Source organism: Pleurodeles waltl, chromosome 4_1, assembly GCF_031143425.1.
Source record: "Pleurodeles waltl isolate 20211129_DDA chromosome 4_1, aPleWal1.hap1.20221129, whole genome shotgun sequence".
Taxonomy (NCBI): Eukaryota; Metazoa; Chordata; class Amphibia; order Caudata; family Salamandridae; genus Pleurodeles; species Pleurodeles waltl.
In genome coordinates this window covers 186,435,644-186,459,433 of record NC_090442.1, presented here as the reverse complement: position 1 = coordinate 186,459,433, position 23,790 = coordinate 186,435,644, and the positions used below count along the sequence as shown (strand labels likewise).

Here is a 23,790-nt window from a genome sequence, read left to right as displayed (position 1 = left end):
GGACACCATATCATTTTACAAAGATAAACAACATCACTACCCACTTCACAGACATAAGCATGGCATCTGTTTGTAAGGAATCTCTGACCCAATACACATTTCATGCTAACATCACAACAGGTTGATCCTTCATGTGTCCATACAGTCAGGGCACAATTCCCAAACAGCACAAGATCTGGGGACCCACAAACATCATTCCATATCAAGGGTACTAATCAACATCACTTGGATCAACACCCTGCCCCTACCTGTCATATCCATCATGCCTGCTGCCGTTGCACATGACTAATAATATACTATGAGTCATGAATGTTTCTTTCTGACGATATATGATGGTGACACAGTCATGCCTGGGACATCACAGTAAATGGACAACCATTGCAGTAGTATCCTGACTACAATAGGACCCCATGGACACATGAGGGATCTGTGATATCATGCCATCTCCATGGCTACCACATGCTTATATATGATACATAAATATGTACTGTCTTAGAAATGGGCCAGCTACAATGATGATAGATCAACCATGACAATGCACATTCCCCACTTACCAAGGGGAAGTCCCTTGCCACAGCTGCCAATACGTTTGCCATGTAAGCAATGTCACATGTATGATGGACACCCATGCATCACAGATTGCTGTGAGGCACAAGTACACAACATACAATGGAGGCGATTTCACCCTGGCTTGCAGATATCAACCTACATATATCCCCAGACACATGATAGAGGACAGTGGCCCCCATCCTACTCACCATTGTACTGTAAAATTTATCTGGAGTGGTTTGTGTGTGCAAAGTCACATTCAGCAGGGTTTTTTTTAACACTTAGCTGGACACCTCACACAGAATTATGTGCTCAAAGCTAGTCAAGCATACTGAGGCTACACCATAGTATAGTACTAGGTCCCAAGTCCTGAAGGATGAGCACACCATTTGGGGACACATGGCCTTGCTCAAAAAATTAGGTGCCAGAAGATATATGCCACATGACACATTGTCAGGGGGAGCAGTCTGTCCCTCACTCAGTCACTTAGCAATGGGGCTCACATGTCATACATATATATACTTAACCCCTTGTGGCTGCTGTGCTGTCTTGAAAGGCCCATCAAAGGTCAGATATGCTTCCGCGGGCAATTGGGTGGGGGAGGGGAGGGGTCATTGTCTGACTGGCACCCCGTCCCCGTTGGGAGGACATCCCCAGCTGGGCCTCCGCGGTCTTCTGGGCCCAGTGTATTGAGTCCTCCCACCTCTTCCGACAGTGGGCGCTCAGCCGGCTGTAGACCCCCAGGGTCGTACCTTCTTGGCGATGGCTCTCCATATCCCCTTCTTCTGATGGGCGTTGACCTGCATGGAGACATAAAAAGAAGACAATAAATAATGTCCACAAGTCCATTGACAAAATGGCAGAATCCCATATGTCAGTGTACCAAGCCTAGAACATCCTGCCTAAAACTTCCTGTTCAGCTTTGGCACATAGCAGTCATTGTACACAGGCACATGACTGCAAACACTCATCATTTGGGTGCACTAGATACCCCACAGCTCAGGCCCTCCACCGACCAGTTGTCAATAATGTAACTTTTGTGAATCATTACATGATCACCTGACATTGATTAGGTGCAAGATGGAACACATTCCACAAAGTGGCAAGTGTTGGTTACAGCTCGCTGCAAACAATGCATAAAAAAAAAATACACAGCCTCTAAATGTCACATGCTGGTAAGTCATTTGATGTAACAATAAGCCTACTGACAGACCCATTGTGCATTGACCAGATTGAAGGGAACGACAGGTGGAGCAAACCTAGAGTCAACACTCAATTCACACTCACCACATTTTCTCTCAACTTCATACCTCTCTCCTGACATAGATACCTGTCCATTCTATCAAACATACATGCACATTTACAGCACAAAATAAGTCTTTGCAGACTAACGAAAGCTGAGATAGGTAGAGGTAGATGGTAAGCGTGCACATGGTGCACTTACCTGCTCCTCTGGTGCACCATAGAGCTGTTCATACAGAGGTAGGACCTCCTCCACCACTTTCTTAAGCTCTTTGGGTGAGAATGCTGGGGCCCTATCACCTGTTGGATGCGGCATGATTGCTCCCAGGAGCGGTACACAGCAGCTCAGGCCATGGATGTCTTGCGGGTAGCTGTCAGGAGTCAAGTGAGGGTATCTGCAGAAAACTGCGATGACACCCGCCACATAGGTGGTGAATGCCAGCAGACACTGCCATTGTGCCAAGAGCGCTACAGGCAGCAGTGTTATCCTTTGGCAGTATCGCCGCTGTGGTATCTGCCTACCGCCGACTTCCGCCAGTGGTTGCGGGCGATTCCTGATGACCAGTGGAGTTGGTCAGGCACCCACCGTTTTTCAACCATTTAAAGCAATTACACAAAATATTTTGATCCGTCACTAATGAAATAAGTGATGTTGTGGGGTTTGAGTATTGCCCTAGTCAGGTCATGTAAATCAATCCTAGTGCCAACCATATTTATATGTAGCTAGGCTGATGAGAGAACATTCTTGTAGGTACAGTCACCACCCTCTCCCATATGGGTGACCTAAGAGGTTGTGCACTAAATCAAAGGCAGTTCAGGTAGTCATCTGACCATGAGCTTCCTGTCCATAAGGATGATTGCCACATGTATGTTAATTACGAGGGCTTTAACATCCCAGGAAGTGCCACGCTTTTGTGTTTGCACATAAAGTTTACAGTAACACACATTTGATTTCAAGTATCACACGTTACATCTCAAATGAAATGGACACATTGAGTGAATGACTTGTTTGTTTTATGACCCACCTAGTAACCCTAGGAGGAGACTGATCAGCAGCAGTTATAGTTACCTCACCTAACTATAACTTGTGCCCCTGTAATGCACTGCTTATGACCTCACATGTTACATCACTGATGACCTCTCAAATGACATCACTCATGACATTATCCAGTGAGTGTCAGTGGTTCTGTGGATTTGTGAGTGGTTGCATGGGTGGATCTATGGGTGTGTGAGTTCTTGAATTAGTTTGTGTTTGTGACAGAGTGGATCTCTAAGTAGTTGTATAGGTGAATAAGCTTATAACTGGGTGCATTAGTTGAGTGAGTGGGTGTGTGAGTGGCTCTACAGGTAAGTGTGTGTGTGTCTGTATTGTTCAGTGTCTGCATGTGTTTGTGAATGTATCAGCGAGTGTGTAGGTTAGTGTATGGGTGACTGAATAAGTGTATCAGTGACAGTATGCATACATACGTGAATGTGTGAGTGAATATTTGGGAGAGTGCATGGATCTGTGAGTAGCTCTATTGGTGAGTGACTGTGTTTGTGGCTGCCTGAGTGAGTCACTGGGTGTGTGAGTAGCTCCATGGTTGAGTCTGTGGGTCTGTGACTGTTTATGTGGGTAAGTGATTGGATATGTTAGTGACTGTATCGCTGATAGGGTGTGTGTGGCACTGACTGTATAGGTCAGTAAGTGTGTGTATGTGTGGGTTTATTTATAAGTTTCTGTATGTGTTAGAGACTATGGGTGAGGAAGTGGATGTCTGAGGAGGTGTATCAGTGAGTTATTGGATGAATGAGTGGTGTATGGGTGGGTGAGTGTTTACAAGTATATGAATGGGTGTATGAGTGGTTGTTTGGGTGGGTATGTCAGTTGCTGTATTGGTTTGAGACTGTATAAGTAGCTGTAATAGTGAATAGCTAAGTTACTAAAATACTAGTGAGTCAGTTCTTGTCAGTGTGTTTGTAAGTATGTGTGTATACATCAGTAGTTTTATGGGTTTGCAAAGGAGTATGTGAGTGAGTGTGGAAATGTACCAAAGTTTGTATGAATCTGTAGGTGGATGTGAGTGATGTCATCAGTGATGTCATTTGAGATGTCATTAATCATGTCATTTATTGATGTCACTGACCATGTCATCAGTGATGTCACTGACACATCACCAGTGATTTAATATGAGGTCATAAGCAGTGCATTATGGGGGCGCAAGTTATAGTTACGGGAGATAACTATAGCTGCTGAATTTCTGTGGTTTTGTACGTATGAGATGTCAGCCTAACTATAATGTCCTTGTAATCTTAGTTTTTTTCAGCGAATATGTATATATTTAATTTATTACCCAGTGACCACTAGGTATTTATAGTTGGGGGCCACGTTTCCATAGGAAAATTAAATTTGATTTGCTTATAACTTTGGCATCGTTTAGCAACTCTACATGTAATTTTCCATAACAAATATTCTTCCACTGCATCTACATCATGGGATGATCAGTCAAGCAGGGGCCTAGAAAAAGGGGGGAGGGCACATAACACATTTTCCCTTTAATTTTTCCAAAGGAAAATTAGAAACGGCTAGAGCCAAAATGGCTGAACAGAATTGCACCAAATTTGGCAGAAACTAGATCGTAGTCCAGTAACCGTGCTTTTTGCGATTTGGTGTAATTCCGTTCAGTAGTTTTGAAGTAGTTAAAGTTAAAAATAAAGATATTTCAGGCCGTGGAGGATCTGCCGAGCTGACAGATCTAGAGATAATATTTGATTGGCTGCCACCATATAAACAAATTTGTGATGGCAGCCATTTTAGGACGTGTGAACTTAGCCCCCTAGCCTAGTCGGAAAGTAAATAAAATGTAAAAACAAAATCGGAGCTGCACCCCTGGCCTGGTGTGGCAACTCAGCGGGACCACTACCACCACCTCCCAACCTCCCCCCCCAAAAAAACACTTGTGACGAAATGTTATCATTTTTTATTGGATTTTTCTAAATAAAATTTTACTGAAGATCTCCAGTGGAGCCAAGCTAACAATTTAAAAAAGAAAGGCTTTCACACTTCTGCAAAATATTCAAAAGTTGTGGTGGCTTGCTAGCAAGTAGGAAGCCATGGTGGCCCCGGGGCTCCTCCCGCAGCCCCCAACAAAAATGAAACATTTGGGTGGCCCAGGTGGGCAGAATCACACCCACAGATTTAAAAAAAAAAATGAATAGTAAATGAGCTGCAGAAGTGCTCATTTATTATTCACTGCTCCAAGCAAGGAGCGTTGTACAATTAATTTAATTTAATGGATTTATAGAGCGCATGGCTACCCGAAGGCTTCCCAGCGCTAAGAGGAAGATTAAGCTTTAAACAAGATCTATGCTGTGAACAGGAATGTCTTCAGCTTCTTCTGGAATACCGATTCTAATTGTTCTTGCCGTAAATCCAGAGGAAGCGAATTCCACAGATATGCAGCTTTGACTAAGAAAGAACTGCCTCCCCAGGTTACTTTCTTAAAACGTGGTATGGTCACCAAAGAGGCAGAAGACCTAAGTACCCTCTGAGGGACATAGGGCGTGATATTCTCCCTAAGAAACATGGGACCTTTATTATGGTGAGCCTTGTGTGTCATGCAGATAGCCTTGAAATTGATCCGATGCTTAATTGGGAGCCAGTGAAGAGAAGCCAGTGCTGGTTTGGCTGATAGCTGTTTGGGTGTATTCATGAGCAGGCGTGCAGTGGCATTCTGCACAACCTGCAGTCTCTTTATTACATAGTTTGGAGAGCTGAGGAAAAGGCAATTGCCATAGTCTAGACGAGACAAAATCAAAGCTTGAATGATAAGTCTTCTGGCAATAAAAGGGAGAATGTCAAGAATTTTCCTCGGGGATCTCAACATGCCGAAACAGAATGCTGCAAAATATTTAGATTGACAGTCCAGCCAGAAACCCAGACTTTTTATGTTTTCCAGAGGTGAAGGAAGAATTTTTAAATCCTCAAGAACCAGAGAAGGAGATTTCAAAAGGGCTGGGTTTCCAACTATCATTATTTCAGATTTCTCATCGTCCAATTTAAGCTTAGAGATGGTCATCCATCTGGCAACATCAGCAAGACATGCCGATAAATTAGATTGAGAGGTGAGGCTGGTATTAGAAAGGTATACTACCAGCTGGGTGTCGTCTGCGTATGACACCAAGGAAAGACAATGGGGTTCAACAATTTTGGCTAGATGAAGCATATAAACATTAAAAAGAGTGGGACTCAACGAAGAGCCCTGAGGGACCCTGCAGGTGAGAGGAAGCATATTGGAAAAATATGTCCGGTCCAGAACATGGAAGGTTCTATTTTCCAAGAATGATTAGGACCATCTTAACATTGTACCCTCAATTCCTACAGCCAGGAGTCTTTAAGTGATATATCATGATCCACTGTGTCGAAAGTAGCACTGAGATCAAGTAACATGATGGCTGCAAGTCCGCCTGAATCCAATAGTTTCCTAGTATCTTCCACAACAGCTAGCAGTGCTGACTCTGTACTATGCTGTGGTCTAAATCCCATTTGTGAAGGGTGGAGAAGCTTGTGGTCTTCCAGAAAGCCTGTTAATTGCTTATTGATATGTTTTTCCATTATCTTGATACAATAGGAAGGAGGGCAATTGGCCTATAGTTCGAAAGGAGGAGGGAATCAAGCTTTTTTTTTTTTTTAATAGAGGTTTAACAACTGCATGTTTCAGGGGCTTTGGCACAAGACCAGAAGTTAGGATCTGGTTCAGAATATCATTTAAAACTGGAGAGATTATGGTTGAGACGAAGGATAAAACATGCAGGGGAGCGTGGGTCCAAAGGGGATCCATATTTTATAGTACACAGATAGTTGATGACTAAAGCTTCAGTTATAGGCTGGAAGGAGGCAAAGGTAGTTCTGAGATGTTGAGAGTTGATCTCTGAATAACACTCTGTATTTTGGGAATGGTTAGGCAGAAAGGTTAAATAAATATAAGCAATTTAAAAAAAAAAAAAAAAAGTAATGATGCCCTGTGGGGGATTTTAAAGATTTTTCTTGAGCCAGCTGGGGCCCCTAGAATGGGCAGCGGCACCACCAATTATTTGTATAATGTGTTGGGGCTGCAGAAAGTGTAGCAACCCCCAGCAACAAAAACAAAACAAAAGTACATCTTGAGGGTCATTAAATCTGTGACCCCTGGAGAGATTACCATATTTCTTTTAAAGCACTCCTAGCTGGAGCTCTGTGTTCTTAAGATCGATCCAGGACACTCTTCTGGTCATTTTTATGGCTGCATTTTGTGGGATGAAAAGTGTTAAAAGAAAGATGCAAATACTTTTTTTTTTTTTTTTTTTAAATAACACACTATTTTTAATGATCACTTTTATTAAAAATTCCACTGTGTGAATTAAAGACATATACATTTGATTAGAGCTCTTGGTGATTTTTTTTTTTTAAACAAAGACAATAGGTCTGCTTTATATCTGTTGATGAGATGACCCCTCGATTAAGCCAATAGTCACACTTTCTATACACCCTTTATATTGTAACATCAGGTAGTCAGTCTGTGGGGGTTGGGCCAAAATCTAGGCTCAGCGCCTAGCCGCAGGCTGTGTACGGCCAGAGGCCATGCACCAAAGAGAGAGGTAGGGTGCTCACATCTGGTTGGGTGCAGTATAATAGACATCTTACTTTACGCCTAAAAAATTGAAATTCACAGAACTAAACCTGGATTAAAGGAACATTATAGTTAGGTGAAAATGTCAGTTAAAAGATTCAGTTTTAAGTGAACAAAACACTGAAATTCTTTTTTTGTTTGTTTTATAAAGTTTTTTTTATTCGGTTTTCTGTATTGTAGCAATTAAACATCAAAGGACAGTCTACAGGCAGAGCATTTGATGTAAGCATCAGGCAGTAAGCTCAGTAGTACTTTGACATATATAGCTACAATAGTGTCTCGTCCGGAGTATCCCCTATCATGACATACATTATAATAACAGCGCTGTGGTTTAGGATACCCGCTGGCAACTCGGTGTGCAGGCCAGTGAAGCATGAGAAGAAGGTGGATTGGGACTGCCTGTGGAAGCTGCAGGATGTACCCAGTGCTCTATAACATACAGAGGTGGTTACCAATGGCAGTGGGCCGCCTTTCATTATACAGGGGTCAACTCGGGGCCTTATGTCTTTCGAGTGGGGAAACCTGTGCCTGGTAATGAACAGCATGATCTAGACTGAAGAGAAGGAGGAAAACTGAACTTGAGAACCAGGGGCGGAGAAACCTGGACAGTTGTGTACCAACTGTCGTGCATGACGATGATGTTGATCACCTGGTGGTGGTAGACCGGGGAAGGAAGGAGCAGCAGAGCCACAGTGGTGGGGAGGTGGGGGAGGTTGTGGAGAGATGGGAGGCAGGGGTTAAGTAATGCCCTCAAAGTTCCCCACTTCGTTCTGTCCTTCCCTTAATGATGTTGGATCTCCTTTGGGGTTGTGTGGTACCTCTCCGCTTCAGCGGGGTGGAGTTCCGGGTGGTGAGTCACCTGCTATAAGGTGCTTGTATTGCAGTAGCATCACATGCCGCAGTGGGGCGCTGCTCAATTCGCCGGGCCTCCTAGCAATGCGGTGCTGAGTTCTCTGCCTTCCTCCAGTGGTACACCGCCGAGTACCGCTGGGCATGTGTCAGTGGATGTGGGGCTTTCCAGTGTAGCTTCAGGAGACGTTTGGCTTACAGGGGAACTAGATTAGCAAACCGTGCCCGGACCTTGTTGCTTCTAGCTAGAAAATAATTGTTTAAGAAAGACAAAAACAAAAAAACATTGCACCGACTTGTTTCTGTTTCTACCGTCTTCATTATGGTGACAGGGCCAGGGTCACAAAGACCGGACTTTGAAAGCTAGAGATTTGCTACAATATGATGGATTTTTGTCCTGTGTTTGGAGCACATTTTTGGCTTTCATTTGATTAACAAAAAATCCCAGAAGTACTTAATCATTGCTTGTCCTTCAAAATGTCCTTGAATTCAACAATGCAGACAATTTATGCAAATGGGGGTTCCGCCATGTTAATATTTCAAAGGGGTACTTGATGAAATATGCATTTGCACACAACTCTTTTACTTCTCCAAAGGAAGAATTTTTTTTCACCTGGATAAATCTGTTCCCTTACACTCCCATGAAATAGAAGGGAGTGTTCCTTCCCCACTTACACCTAGGGAAGGCACTTACTCTTGCCATTGATTGGGTTTAATTTGCATACTTTTCAGAGTAGGAGACTACATGCGAGTGGTGGCTAAATACCCACACACTTGCAGATTTCTGATTTTTCATTTGCTATTTTTGCAGTTTGAGCCCCTTCGGAAATTACCACAAACCCTCTCTTAACATTAAATGTGCAACTGCAGAAAGTCTGGCATTCCAGCAGGATTTCCTCATTTGCAGTTTGTAGTTTTTGTGTGCTCAGAGTGGTTATTTTGCACTTCCATACTCAAGTTAGGTGTATCAGATGCTTTGTGAGTTTGGCCCAATAAATCTTAACTAATTCTGTTTCTGATTATTTTCAGTTTCTCCCGCTTCTCTTTTTCTTTTTTTCTTTTCAGTTGCCCACATTCTTCCCTTTTCGTCTTTTCGTCTTTTTGGTTTGTTTTGCTTTTAGGTATTACTCTCTTCCTTACTGTCCATGCATATGCTGTAACTCTGTTCCACCATGCCCTTCTCCTTGTCTTATTGTCTCTGTTTTTCTCCTCAGGTATATGCTTTGGTTTCTGGAATGGGCCCCTGTACAAGAAGGAGCAGAAGTAAAAGCGTGGTGCTACACAATGGCTACCCCAGCGTCCTCTTTACCTCTTTTGTTTGAAATGGGAAATGTAACCGTTCAAAAAGCTCTGCAGAAGCTTTAATGTCTTGGCCTGTGTGCTTTGTAGTTGTTCATCTTCAAATAAAAGGATTATTTGAATGAAGGAAAAGACTTCATACCTTCACGGTACAATGGAAGGCTGAAACCACTTTTAACCTGGGACCATTGCGCTGCCATTGGTACTCGAGTGGGCGATACAGACTAGTGCTGGTTGCCATGGCCCATGGGGAGACCAGGCTCATGGCTCCAGAGAGGTTGGTAGCCATGCTTGAGTCAGGCATGGAAAAAGTACTCTTAATTGACAGTCGACCCTTTGTGGAGTACAACACTGCTCACATTCTCGATGCTGTTAATATCAACTGCTCCAAACTTATGAAAAGAAGGCTGCAGCAGGACAAGGTGGTGATAACTGAGCTAATTCAGCATTCTGCAAAACAAAAGGTAAGCACTGGGGGGTTAGCAAAGGATGCATGTGTTTTATTCGACCCACCAATACCTTTCTTCTTCCACTTAGTCTTTTACCGTTTGCCTGCTTCTAAACTCCCATATACAATTCTGTTCACTTCCTAGAAGCTTAGCTACACATATTCATCGCTGACCCTCCCTCTAAATCCACTACTTCCTTTATTTCCAGCTATCCTAAATCTGTCTATCCACCTCACCCAATGATGTTTTCTATGCACTTGAGTCAGTGCAAAGACCTTTGAACCTAATGTTTCTCAATGACACTTTTATCAACCACTGGAATCACACCTCATGCACTGAATTCTGTTGTCTTGTAGAACTTATATGTGAAGGTGGCATTATAAGTGCTGAAGGCAATAATTTTATCAGTTATTAATATTTTAACCAGTTACTGATTCAGATATGTAGTTACTGCTCTATCATACAAATAGTTTTGCACATACTTTTTTGCCAGGGTGAAGTGGTGAATTTCTGACCTGGATTTATTGACGTCCCTTCAATAAATGTAGCAGAATTTTAGTAAATCATCTTTGAATGTATTACTGTGCTGGATTTAGGGCAGGCCTCAGAACAGGGTGGCTCAGGTGCCAGATGGATAGCCATGCTCGACCCTTTCCACGCTGCAATTGTCCTAACCATACTCAATAAGAATCATAGACCCTGTGCCTCATTTCATTTTGTGGACCTAAAGTAGCAACTATAGCATTTAGTACCACGTTCACAATATACATGGCTCGATTGGTAAGTCTGGTACAGTTCTGGCTCATCAAGAGACACGTGCAGTGATAGAGTAGTTAGCATCCCTTGCACCCAATTTGCAGTAGTGGTCCCACAGAATTCCACAAGAACATTTTCTGTTGTGCCCTATTTGTACATTATCGACTTCTACATTTTTAGCTATATTTAAACAAACTAATTGAGTAGTTACCAACCTGAACACATCTGACCATGCAATTACAAAATCTACTTACTCCCCAAAATCTGGCTGGACAACAAACTTGCGTTGGATATACAGGTGCGGCAATTAGCGGCTAGTTATTTTTGGCATCCTGAGAATGCTTTAAAAAAAAAAAAAAAAGAATCTTAGAGTTCTTACCTTTCCCCTCTTGTAGACTCGCATTTGACTATGGCAGTTCCCTCTATCTTGGAAGCCCCCAATATGTAGTAAGAACATTGCAGTGGTGCCCAATACAGTGGCACACCACCTTCTAAGGATCCCAAAGCACCACTCTGCTGCAAGCTCGCTGGCCGCTCTTCACTGCCTACCTGTCGAACAGAGGATTCAGTTTAAAGTCCTCTGTATGGTCCATCTTCACAACAAGGGTCCTCAGTTGTTACAGCACCTGGTACAAACTTACAATCCTAACATGATTTGGGATCTGATACCTCATGTGAACTAGGATAACTAAGATCCAGAAGGTTGGAAGTGGTGGATGGCCCTTTGCCTGTATGTATGGTCCATAGACTATGTAACTCCTTGCCTGTTAGGACACGCAAGACAGAAACAAAACTGAGTTCCAGAAACTAATTGAAAAACTTGCTATTTGTTTAGTTTCTGGTAAAATAGGGCCTGGAGAGCTGCTCAGCACTGGGAGGTATATTAGGGTAGCCATGCACTCTAGAAATGCCTTGAGTAGAATAGAATTTACAAACCCTAACCCCACAGGGCAGCCTCATCTTTTATTTGCAATAGCTGTTGTACATTGGCTGCACTCGTAAGTAAAGTTGCAGATCATTGCTAAATTGTAATATGTTGGTGAAGGATTTAGAGTTAAATTTTGCTATTGTATGTAGAAGTATTAAGGTTACAAATTTATCCAAAACTCAACTTTTTTTTGTATTTCAACTGGATGTTGTTCAGTGAGACGGCTATTCTGATTTAACTTTAACTAAGCAAATCTGATATTGTTTATGTGACCCTGACACAGTGAAGCCCCTCTGATTTCAGTGCTCTCCTGATGTCATCAAATATTTTGCCATCTAAAGAGGATGACATTGAGTACAAAATCATTATATTGTAAATCTTTTTTTTTTCTTGTTTTAGAATAGTTGTTTAAATCCTAAAATATCGCCGGCAAGCAGTACCGCTTTGTGGAAAATGCTGACGGTGATGAAAATATGACATGCCTCAAGGCTTAGTTAAGTGTCCTTTGATCCGTCTGCAATGATTTCTTTACGAGCAGGGTCTAATGCCTAGGAAGGTGCCTAAGAGACTGTATACGTAAGCCCTGGGGGCATCGAAAGTGGAGGAAGTAGAGCAACAGTTTAGCTTTGTCCCATTAATGATTAACATCAGAAGGATATGATAGAATTGTTCTGTTCACCTATATAATGTTGTAGATGTTGTGGTTGATAAGTTAGGCAGCTCAAGAATGACGCTCCTAAGATGTGCAGAAAAGTGCCATCTTCAAAGGTAAGCACAACTGATTTCTTTATGAAAGGAGCAGTTCTCAAGTAAAACAGGTAATCAGTCATCACATTCATAAGCCAAATGTTGTGGTGATCACACAACCTGTGGCCTATACCATGCAGCTTACCAGCCGTGGGTCCATGTAATCAAATGATTGCCAACAGAACAATGTCACTGTTTCAGAAACCAATGGCTTACTCTAAATAGCGCAGCATCAGCACTTCTAAATTTAAGGAAGCCTATTTTAGAAGCGCCTGCTCTTGTAAGCTGCGCTTGATATAGTAAACAACAATATTGTAGTTTAATGCCTTAAAATCTGTCATGTAATGATGCAGATCACCTTTATTTGATCACAACATGTTCAGCAGATGTACAGGTTGTGGGGACACAATAGTTGGTAGCCAGCTCACTGAAAAGGAGAGACCAGTCCCTCTGAATTAAGACCTAATTTGCAACCTGGTAAGTACTGAGATTTCTAAGTGAGAAAACAACTTTTCCCTATTTTGGCATAAAACTAAATCCGCAGTGAAGTTTTCTTTCTGCAAATATATTGGCAAATTTACATTTTGTTAGGATTTATTTTGTCAACATAAATAGCTCAGTTCCCACTAAATACAGAATCTGTGAAATATCTGACAGCAATATGACCCTATTCATCACAATTCTTAACAAAAGAGATATTTTAATCTAATTATCCCTGTGCAACTCAACCTAAAACGATCAGCAATCTCACTATCTACATCTTACAAGATTATCTCAAATATCTTAGGGAACAACCTTGACATGAATATAGTAAAGAAAGCTTTTAGCACAAAATAACAATATTCCACTTTACATATACTTGAAGTATAGCCATACAAAGTAAATAAATGTATATATTTATTTTATACACCAATCCAATAATTTCTTCCCAGTTTTCAGAAAAAAAAACATTCTTTAGTACATGCCCTAAGTACATTATGTTTATAGTCAGGACCCACTTTCCATAGGAAAAGCGTTTTTTGACTTGACTAGATCTTTGGTACCGTTTGACAAATCTTCATGAACTTTTCCCAAAAAAGTGTCCTCTAGGATCTTTATGTGGAAAGTTTTGAGGTGAACCATTAAATTGGGGGAGCATGAGGCCCCTTCCTGGGCTCTGACCACCACCTCCCAGGGCTTTATAAAAAAAACGGGAGGGGGGCCATGCGGACTCCCTCCATTGAGGTCTGTGGACTCCGGTGACCACCACCTACCCAGGGCTTTTTCTTATGACGGAGGGTGGTGTGGGGCGTATGGTTGTGGGGGGAGGGGGGTTGTGTGTCCTAGGATGTAAAACTATCAGCTGTAGTATAATTAAAAAACAAATGCCTTTAATTCCATGCACCTGCCAAATCCTTTTCAACACACTGCTTGAAAAAGTGATCGTTTCTACACTAGATTATGGATTCTTATATCCTTATATATAAGGGCTTACAGCCCTCCCATTTCTTACTATAGTTTGACTTTACTGTCGCTCTTATATGCTTGCTTTCTGTTCAGTGGCTTTCAGTGTTTCTCTTCATCTTGTGTTTGTCCTTCCCGTGGAGCATAGGCGCTTCCTCATCTCCTTGATTGGCTGGCTTTTATTCTTCCTTTGCTCGCTAATAGGGAACTACCTTTTACTTTTTGTTTCAGCACTCCATGAGAGTGCATATTTTTTCCAGCTGTGTCACTCATGTGCTTCTCTTCACCTTCCTCTATGTTGCTTTCTCTCCCTTGCGTGCTTCTTCCCTGCACTCTCCTTGTGTGCTTCTCCCCTCACCCCCATGTTTTTTCTTCTGTGTGTTTCCCCTCCTCCTTGCTGTCTTCATATGTGCTGGTTATCTGCTTCTCACTCAACCCCTGTTTATTTTTACTTGACCTGCATTGCCACCCACTCCTCCATTCCACTCTTACTTACTCTTCTCTGGAAAAAACAAAAACAAAGCTCAAAGTAAATTTAGAGAGGGGTAAGTCCTCGAGTCTTGTAATGACTACCTGCAGCATTTTGTAGCCAGACGATCAGAACACTTTCTCCAGCTGGAACAAGTTGGCCCTGGGGAAAGAAAAGCACCCTAAGCCAATTAGAATGCTTGCGAGAGTGCCTCAAACCCAACCACCCATATATACCAAAATGTTGGTACCTTAATTTCATAAAAGCTACTGAACAGATTTACAACAAATCAGAAAGTGCACACTTTTGGACCAAGAATTAGCTTCCAGTGAAATTTGGTGTAGTTCCGTTGAGCAGTATTTTTTGCAGCTTAAAAAAAGTCTATAGAAAAAAACATGGGAAATTTACGTTTGGGGAAACCCCCCACCCCACCCTTTTCGTGCCTCTCGCTAGACTCATCATCGCAAACCGTTCCATGAAGAAACAAGTCAAAAAAGAGAATCTTTTTGGAAAGTTTCATAAAGATTCGACAAACAGTGCCAATGTTGTTAGCAAACCTGAAAAAGCATTTTCGTATGGAAACGCAGACATATCTCGCTATACCAGTAGCGGTTGGCACTGGATAGTTAGGTAGGCGTTTCAGAACACTTTCACGTTACTTTTTTTTTTTTTTAAATGTATTTACTGATCCATCTCAAATCAGTAATCAAAAAAGCACCCACATCATTTTATTTCGTAGGCCTATGCAAATCAGCCTTGACTCTGCTTCAGTCTGAACAGTCAGTCCCGAACTGCCAGGCAAGGTTCTCCTCAAACCTGAACACAAGTAACCCAAGGCTGGTTTCTCTTGGAGCAGGGTCAAGACTGATTTGCATATGCCTGGGTACAAACCGAGGTGGCATGGTGGACAAAAGATAGATGGATTGGAATCTTACCACAGGTGCTTGTTAGTGGTTAGACAATTTGCAAGGTTTTCTTCCGTCACCTTTTGTGTGTTTGATATACCTCCTTATGTGGCAAGGGTATGACCAGACGTGGATCCAGTGCTCACTGTGCCACTGGAACCAAGCTAAAGCCGACTGAAGAGCCCCAATCAGGATGAAACCGGTCTTGAGTTACTTGTGTTCTGTTTCAGGAAGGACCTGGCTTGGCAGTTTGGGCTGGATTGTTCCTTTCGGAGCAAGGTCAAAACTGATTTGCATATGGCTGGGTTTAAACTGAGGTGGCATGGTGGGAAAAAGAATGATAAGTTGGAATTGTTCCCTGAACAATTGCCAGTAGTTAGATAAATTGCAAGTATTCCTTTCATCACCTTTTCTGTGTTTGATGTACAGCCAGACATCTAACCTGAACTGCTTGATAATATGTGCAGTCTTTGAAATTGAGGGTTTTACGTGCACCATACATCAGTCAAGTCATACTGATTCTGAAAGTGTCTCAATAGTTGCTCTTGGAGTTGGGGGGTCATGTGATAGTTATTTGCCTATTTAATACAGGAACACTTCTAATATTAGAGGTCCCCAAATTATAATGCACTGAGCTAAGGCAAGGCATTACTTCACTGTGCCTAGAGCTTAGTAGGTAAGATATAGCGAAAAGACTGATATTTGCAATATACAACAAAAAGACTGATATTTCCAATATGTAGGATAGTATACCACATTCTTTTAAAAGGCTTACATTGAGCTCCAAAAGTGAAACTTTTCGCATGGCATTACAATAGGAACAACCATAGACCATGTCAGTAGGTCTCATCTTTGGGACCTGTTGGCTTTGCCAATGCCTTTTGAAGATCCTGTACAGCATTGACAAAATGTTGTGCACCCTGGCTAAAAGTTAAGATAAATAAAAAAGGAGCGATGACGTGGCCGTGCGCATGCTTCACCTCACCTAAGACATAGCACAATTGCCTTTTTTAATATACTGATCTGCAAAGAATTTGTAAATGTAAACTAATAAATCAAAGTAGCACAAAAGCACTTTTTTTTTTTTTAAGGTGGACTGGCCTGTCCCCCTAAGCCCCCCTCAACCACCCCTAAACAAAATAAATATATATATACAAAAAGGGAAACCCCTAAGCAGTTGGGGGTGGAAGTGAAGCGGGTAGCAGACAGGAGTGGAAAGCAACGTGGAGTGGGTGGGGGAGGGGGAAAGCTGCACACAAGTGGGAAGTAGATGACTGGGGAGTAACACACTAGGGAGGCAGCATCCCAGGTTACCAGGTCTTTTGAGGGCAGAAGCACAAGAGGGAGAGTGCTGTAAAACACATGCACTCTCATGCAGTGCTAAGCCAATAGACAAAGCAGTTCCCTAAAAGTGAGCAGTGGAAAAATAAAAGCCAGCTAGTCAGAGATGGTAAAGAGGCTAAGGTCTAGGAGTGGGACAAACACAAGATGGACAATCTGGGACAAAGAAAAGCCATCCAATCGATCAAGCCTATCAATGGTGAGCAATGAGATGGAGGGGGAGTACCAGGGGCAAGCCCTTGTAAGCTCGTGGTAATCCCCCAATAAGCCTTTTTCAACCAGACAGTGCATCTAGAAAGCATCAGTACTGTGCAAAGACCTGCCTTTATTAAAAACATAAAATCGTGCTTGTTCACACTTTCAGGTCTTAAATAATTCTGCTGGCATGGCCCTAGGCACGGCCAAATTCACTTCAGAATTTATCTGGCTTGGTTCAGTGTTGGGCTGATACATTTGCCTACATTGAGACCTGATGCTTTCTATTGGTGCAACATGTTGACATATTTCAGGTAATAAATACATAATTACTCCAGTATTGGAAATTTCATAGATTCACATGCTTAAATCATTCCCCATTGCCCAGATGGGAATCCCCGGTACAGTTAAAAAAACATGGACATTGCGTACAGGCACTGGGCCTTTTGGTTTAGTACCATATCATAGTCATTATGCAAAATGGACTAAACTTAAGGATGAACCGATCAGGCGACACCACCCTGTATAACCTTTCTGAGAGTAGCTCCTGTGCCTCGGATTTTCTACTGCATGTCTTTCTAGGGAGTGTCCATTGAGCTCTGCTCAGTTTTTTTCCCTCACAACTCCACCAAAGGATTTGTGCTGTTCACCTATTGATCTTTTCAATAACTTCTGACAGATTTGCCTTGGATTTTTGCGTTCTGTGTTTTTGGTGTCCTAAACGGACATGTTAATGTGTCAGAAACCCCCTTTGGCACCCGCAGGTAAAAGAGGCTCCACTCAGGTGGCCCTCACAAGGAATGCATACAGAGGAGTCCACTGCCCACTCTTCTGATGAACCACCCCAGAAGGCTTCCAAAAAGTCTCACGATTCCCACAGACATGGAGGATCTAAGTCTCCTCAGGAGCACAAGCTGCATTCTGCGTCTAAGGTGGAGGTTAAGGCTTCAAAATCTACCCCTGAACCTCCGACACCTCCACCTCAAAAAAACATACTTTAAAAAACCCTTCTACGGCACTGCATTGGACAGCTTGTATACAACCCCACCCTCGACAACGACCACGTCGACAAAACCAGTAACGACAGACAGCTCACTGATGACCCCCCCCCCCCCCCCCCGTCGAGGAGGAAATCATTGTCGACAAAAGCAGTGATGGTAGCAATGGCAATCTATACTGCGAACACTGTCACAGTGTCCATAGTGGCATCCTCTTCATCGACTACGGCATCCTTGGCTATCATTACACCTATTTCGTCGCCACTCATGATAACTTTGTCATCGTCAATGCCTCTGTCTATGGCGGTGCACCCACTGACGATGAAAACCCGTTGACACTGACCCTGTCGTCCTTTGTACCACTGACAGTGCCCACGTCTACAGGCAAGGTTCTTCTATTGTTGATGACCTCGTTGACTTTCAGACCTAGTAAAAAAACAGAGAAGAAAAACTGGTCCATGCCGGCACACACATCTTCAAGTAAAGGGCCCTCATCGGTACCTTCCCACCTTCTGGATGGAGACTCCGATGAGGAAAGTCTTTTTGGGGCAGCTTTTAGCCCATCACAATTGCATGTAAAATGCCAGGACTATTCTGATGGAGAAGACGATGAGCAGCAATTTTAGATCAACAACATTACCAATAGCACCACCGATCTCAAGAACAAATGGTGTGTATGCCATCAGCGTTGGTAATGGATTTCCAAATGATGCTCTCGTACTATAAAAAGAGATTTCTACCAACTGCAAACCCTGTTCAACGTGGCTCGATACTACCTCCAGCCTCAACTCCAGCATCTTCCCAACCATTGCTTTCTACTACATGCCTACCACATTCTCTGAAGGTTATACAGCTAGCTGAGCCCACATCATCTGAGGGAGACAGAGAGGAAGAAGAGCTTCAGGACCTCCTGGACGAATGGTACGATTACATATTGCCAGCACCATCATTTCCTCCTTCACCACCTACTGACTCTCCTCAGAAGATCTAGGAATTTTCCACAATATACTAGAGTGAGCAGCACTTTGATTTGGGCTTCCAGTTCCGAAAAAATGAATGGACTGTTTCTGTTATGATTTTGAGGAACCTTACGAGAAAACTGGCTGTGCTATACCTATTACTGATTATATTTGGGAAGAGGGCCTGAAAGTAATGGACACCGCTATTACTGGGTTCAGGCTTCTGGCAGGAGCAGCGGTTTTACGCTGTCAAGGTTGGCTCAAAGGTATCTTGTTCCGACCAAAGCCAAAATACTAGATCTGCTCTATGATAGACAAACTTTGTTTTGGAAAGCATGTTGACGATGCTCTCCAAACAATTAAGAAAGATATGGACAGGTCACTGGGCACATTACAGTATAGGAAACTGCCCTCTGGGGGAGTCGGAGGAAAAGGACCATTATCGTACAGAGAGGGATACCAGCAATATCGTTTTTCATCATATTTCTCTTCAACCCAACACTTTCGGAGACAATGTCAACAAAGGCAGCCACCATCAGCGGCCTATATCAGACCTCTGCCCAGAGGAAAATTGGGTCCGCAAGTCAAAGACACTGCCCGCCGACAGTGACCTGTTCCAGGTGCCAGCTACTCTCTTCAATATTCCTACCAAAAGAGCAGGAAGAATAACCTGTTAACACTGTTGGAGGCAAATAACAATGGACTGATGGGTTCTAGACATAGTCCGATTTTGACACACATTGGAAGTTATACAGACACCACCTCCAAATCCCTCACAACCTTTAATTCAAAAACATCTGCCTATTCTCAAAGGGGAAGTCAACATTATGATCATAAGAGGAGCCATAGAAAAAGTACCCGTTGCAGAGCGAAACAGATTTTTACTCTCATAGTACGAAAGAAGTGAGGGCATTGGAGACCAATATTGGAAAAAAATAACTCAAACTCTTTGAAAATGGTCACATTTCAGGATGTCCTACAGCTCCGTAACAAGGGAGATTCAGTGGTATTGCTAGACCTTCAAGATGCATGTTTTCATATCGCCATCCATACAAGACAGAGGAAGTTCATCAGGTTTACAGTAGTCGACAGCCACTATCAGTTTTGAGTATTACCCTTCGGTCTCAAATCCGCTCCTTGAGTCTTTACAAAATGCCTCTTCTCAGAAGTGGCCTTCCTCAGTCAGAAACTGCATCAAATATTCCCACATCCCGATGACTGCCTCATGCAGGCACCTTCCAGACACTCAGCAGGACGGTCTGCCATGGCTTATATATGCATGTTCCACAAGTTAGGTCTCAGGCTCAACCTGACAGTCATTTCTCCATCCATCACAACAGGTGGCATTCCTGGGTGCATTATTAGACACTAGAGTGAACAAAGCATATCCGACAGACAACAAAGGTTAATCAAGCTGGTAAAAATAATACAAAAAAGAACGTCACTTTCGGTTTGCTGTTACAAATCTCTCTGGCCATGATGTGTTCCTGCCTACATCTAATACCCCACTGCCACCTAAACATGCATCCACTTCAGGAAGAACTGGGCAATCAATGGGAACAAGCAACAGGAAGCTTTGACAACATCATCCAAGTGACTCCAGCAAAGTCCATTCCTTAGCTTGGTGGACGCACCCAGTCAATCTTTCACACGGGCCACCATTTCTGACTCCACCATCACCCCTAGTGATTGCCACAGACAGTTCATTGGACGGCTGGAGAGCATTTCTAATGGACCTCCAAATCCGTGGTAAATGGCTACTTTCCCATCAGGACCTTCACATCAACCTTCTTGAATTAAGTGCAAAATTCAACAATCATCAGTGCTTGTATGCACAGACAATACAACAACAATGCGCTACATAAACATACAGTGCTGCACCAGATCCAACCTCTTACCTCAAGAAGCCCAGCTAATTTGGAAACTGTGTATTTGTCACAAGATGCATCTGATGGCAGAACATCTACCTGGAAAACAGAACAACTTAGCGGACACTTTAAGCAGACTCAGAACATCTTGCAGTGAGTGGGGATTGAACCAGCACATACTGAATCGGATCTTCCATTGATGAGGCAAGCCGAATCTCGATCTCTTTGCGACTCCTCGCAACACGAAATGCCAGAACTTCACACGTTGCCATCTCCATCAGGGGTCGTGGGGAATGCACAGCATATTTGCCTATGCCTTTCCTCTGATTCCCCTCCTTCCAAATCTCACAAGAAAGATAAAAACCAAACCCTGCAAGATGATACTTATAGCCCAGCATGGCCACATCTGCACTGGTATATTGAGGTTCTCCTCCTCTCAGAACCAACGGCACAATCCACTCAAACCGATTCCATCTCTATTGACAATGAACCAGGGTCCAGTCCAGCACCCAGACCCCAAGTCTTTTCGGTTAGCAGCCTGGCTCCTGAATTCCACAAATTCGGACACTTAAACATTCCTTCAGCCTGCAGGGAGATTCTAGCCAGGGCAAGAGCAGACAGTACTAACGGGACATACCATCTGAAATGGAAGAGATTTGGCAAACATCAAATATTCACCCAGTCTATTTGTCACCGGAGCAGAGTCTGCCAGTGCTTGCTACACTTGGCTCAGTCCAGTTTATCGCATTCTTCTGGTAAAGTGCTCCCTGCAGCCATCTCTCATTTTAGGAGATCATTGAAAACTCCTTCTCTGTGGTTGGTGAGGCTCATTAAGGAATACCTTAAAGGATTTTTCCCGTACGTTCCCGCCGATAAGGCCTCTTCCACTGCAGTGGCAGCTAAAACCACCTTTTGAACCTATCCACAAAGTGGATATAAAGTACCTTTCTTGGAAGGAAGCTTTCCTTCTTGCTCTCACATCAGCTAGACTAGTAAGTGAAATCCAAGCTTTCACCATCCATGAACCCTGCCTTCATTTCGGACGAGAGAGTTACACTACACACTAACCCTAAATTAATTCCTAAAGTCCTGTCAGGCTTCCATCCCAATGAACCAGTGGTATTAAAATCCTCCCCCTCCCCCCAAACATTTTGCAGACTTTGTCGGAAAGGACACTGTACTCTGTAGATATTAAAAGGTGATTACAATTTTATCTACACAGAACAGGACATTTTCGTAAATCCGGTTAGCTCTTCATCGCTTGCAGTGCACGCAGTTACATTTTGTCACTAACAAGCTGGTAGATCTTTGAGTAGAAAGGTTCAATCTCATTTCACAAGAGCTGTGCCCACATCCATGATGTTGTTTGCTGGAGTATCATTACCAGACATATGCTGAGTGGCGATATGGAAAACCGCTCATACCTTCACTCGGCACTACTGCTTGGAGGTGCAACTCCGCAGCAGTCGTTAAAGCTGTTTTGCGACACCTGTTGCAATAAAGGTGAGCCAGTTTTCTTCCATCCCACCATCCTTTTAATTTTTACGCACATTTTATCCTCTATTTGCAAAAATATAGATAGAAAGATACATAAATATTTATATATTTACATATATAGTTTACTGTTTCATTAACTATATACTTCAAAATGTGCTCAATACTGCTATTTACTCTGATTCAAGCATGTGAATCTATGAAAGTTCGAGTACTGGAGTAAGGAATAAGTTATTTACCTGTAACTGTAGTTCTCTAGTATTGGAATCTCATAGATTCACATGTGATCCACTGACCTCCCCTGAGAAGCTCACCTTTATTTTCTCATTACAGTTATTTGGTAAGCACTTGTGCTGTGAAAATAGGAAGCACTGGAACTTATCTCAGGAAGGTTTTACAGGATGCTGTTGCCTGATTGGTTCATCCTTACGTTTATTCCAGTTTGCATAATGACTATAATATGCTTCTAGCCAGCTGGTGGGCGGTGTTTGAATAGGCTCCTGCTGCCTGGCCCGAATCTCACACCATGTGTGGCCCCCTCTGGCAGAAGGGGCGCACCAGACCGAGGGGGTGCCCATAGGCCGGTTTGTGGGTGGGTAGCCTCCTCTGTTCTGCAGGTAGCTGCGGCGGTACGGAGTGTCTCCTGCTGCGAGGCTTAGTGGAGAGGGAGCAGCCCGCACCTAAGAATGCCCCTTCCTTCGCGCCTGAAGCACAACAGCAGGCAGAAGCCAAAGAGTAATATGAGAGGCGGCACGGCCCTCACCCCACCAGCGGATGTGTGGCGACTGGTGTCCTCCCCTCTCCCCCCAAGACATTGTGAGGCGCGGCGGTAGCAACGATGAGAACGTATGGCTTTCCCTGCTGATTCACAGGCTGCCCAGGCCCGCTGCTCTAGGATCGGCTGCCCAAGTCAGCTACCTGGTTTAACTGCCTGAACGGCAGGGAACAATAGACAGATGGGTGACTACCATCCGTGCCCCCCTGTGATGGTTGCCAGCTGTCTGGGAGCCATGGGTAGGAGAGGGGGACGCAGTGCTGGAACGCCAGATGGAGGGGCCTGCGGTCGCCTCCGGGTGGCGCATCATAAACAGGAGGCCCTGACGCCCAGCTCGCATGATGACAAACTCAACAAGATTGTGGAGCAGCAGCAAGACGGGACCTGTGCAGCTGAGTAGATGCTGTGGTGGTGGAATTTGGCCTATTGCGAGAAGGTCAAAAGAAAATGTCCTCCAGAGTAGCAAGCACAGAGAGCAAGGGAGAAAGGATGCCCTCTCCTTATAGCAGACATCAAAGTAGTTACTTGGAATGTTCGAGGTATGGACACAAATCGTAAGAGACATGCAATACAACAGTACCTCCGGCGTTGCGGGGCACAGATAGCGCCATTGCAGGAAACACACATAGCTTGGAGAGAGGACATTCGGCTGCAGCATAGATGGCGTGGGCAATGCTATTGCAATACGTACTCTGGGTTTGCGTGCTGAGCCATGGTTTGGATCCATGCACGAGTCCTGTTCCACTCTACTAACACATAAATAGATCCCAACTGCCATTATGTTTTTGTGGATGGATAATTGGATGGTTGGCAGGTGCTTTTGGGCATTGTCTATGTCTCCCAAATAGCTTTCTTTATGATTATCCACCGTTTTGG

General features: G+C 43.4%; 1 protein-coding gene across 1 annotated transcript in view; it reads left to right on the top strand.

The window, feature by feature from the left end:
- The window catches only part of DUSP16 (dual specificity phosphatase 16), a 231,182-nt gene that overhangs the window by 112,156 nt on the left and 95,236 nt on the right, over positions 1-23,790 (top strand). The window contains exon 2 of the mRNA XM_069228021.1: positions 9,503-10,051. Within this exon, the coding sequence (XP_069084122.1) occupies positions 9,827-10,051 (225 nt within the window). The 5' untranslated portion in view covers positions 9,503-9,826. The remainder of the gene's footprint in view (positions 1-9,502; positions 10,052-23,790) is intronic.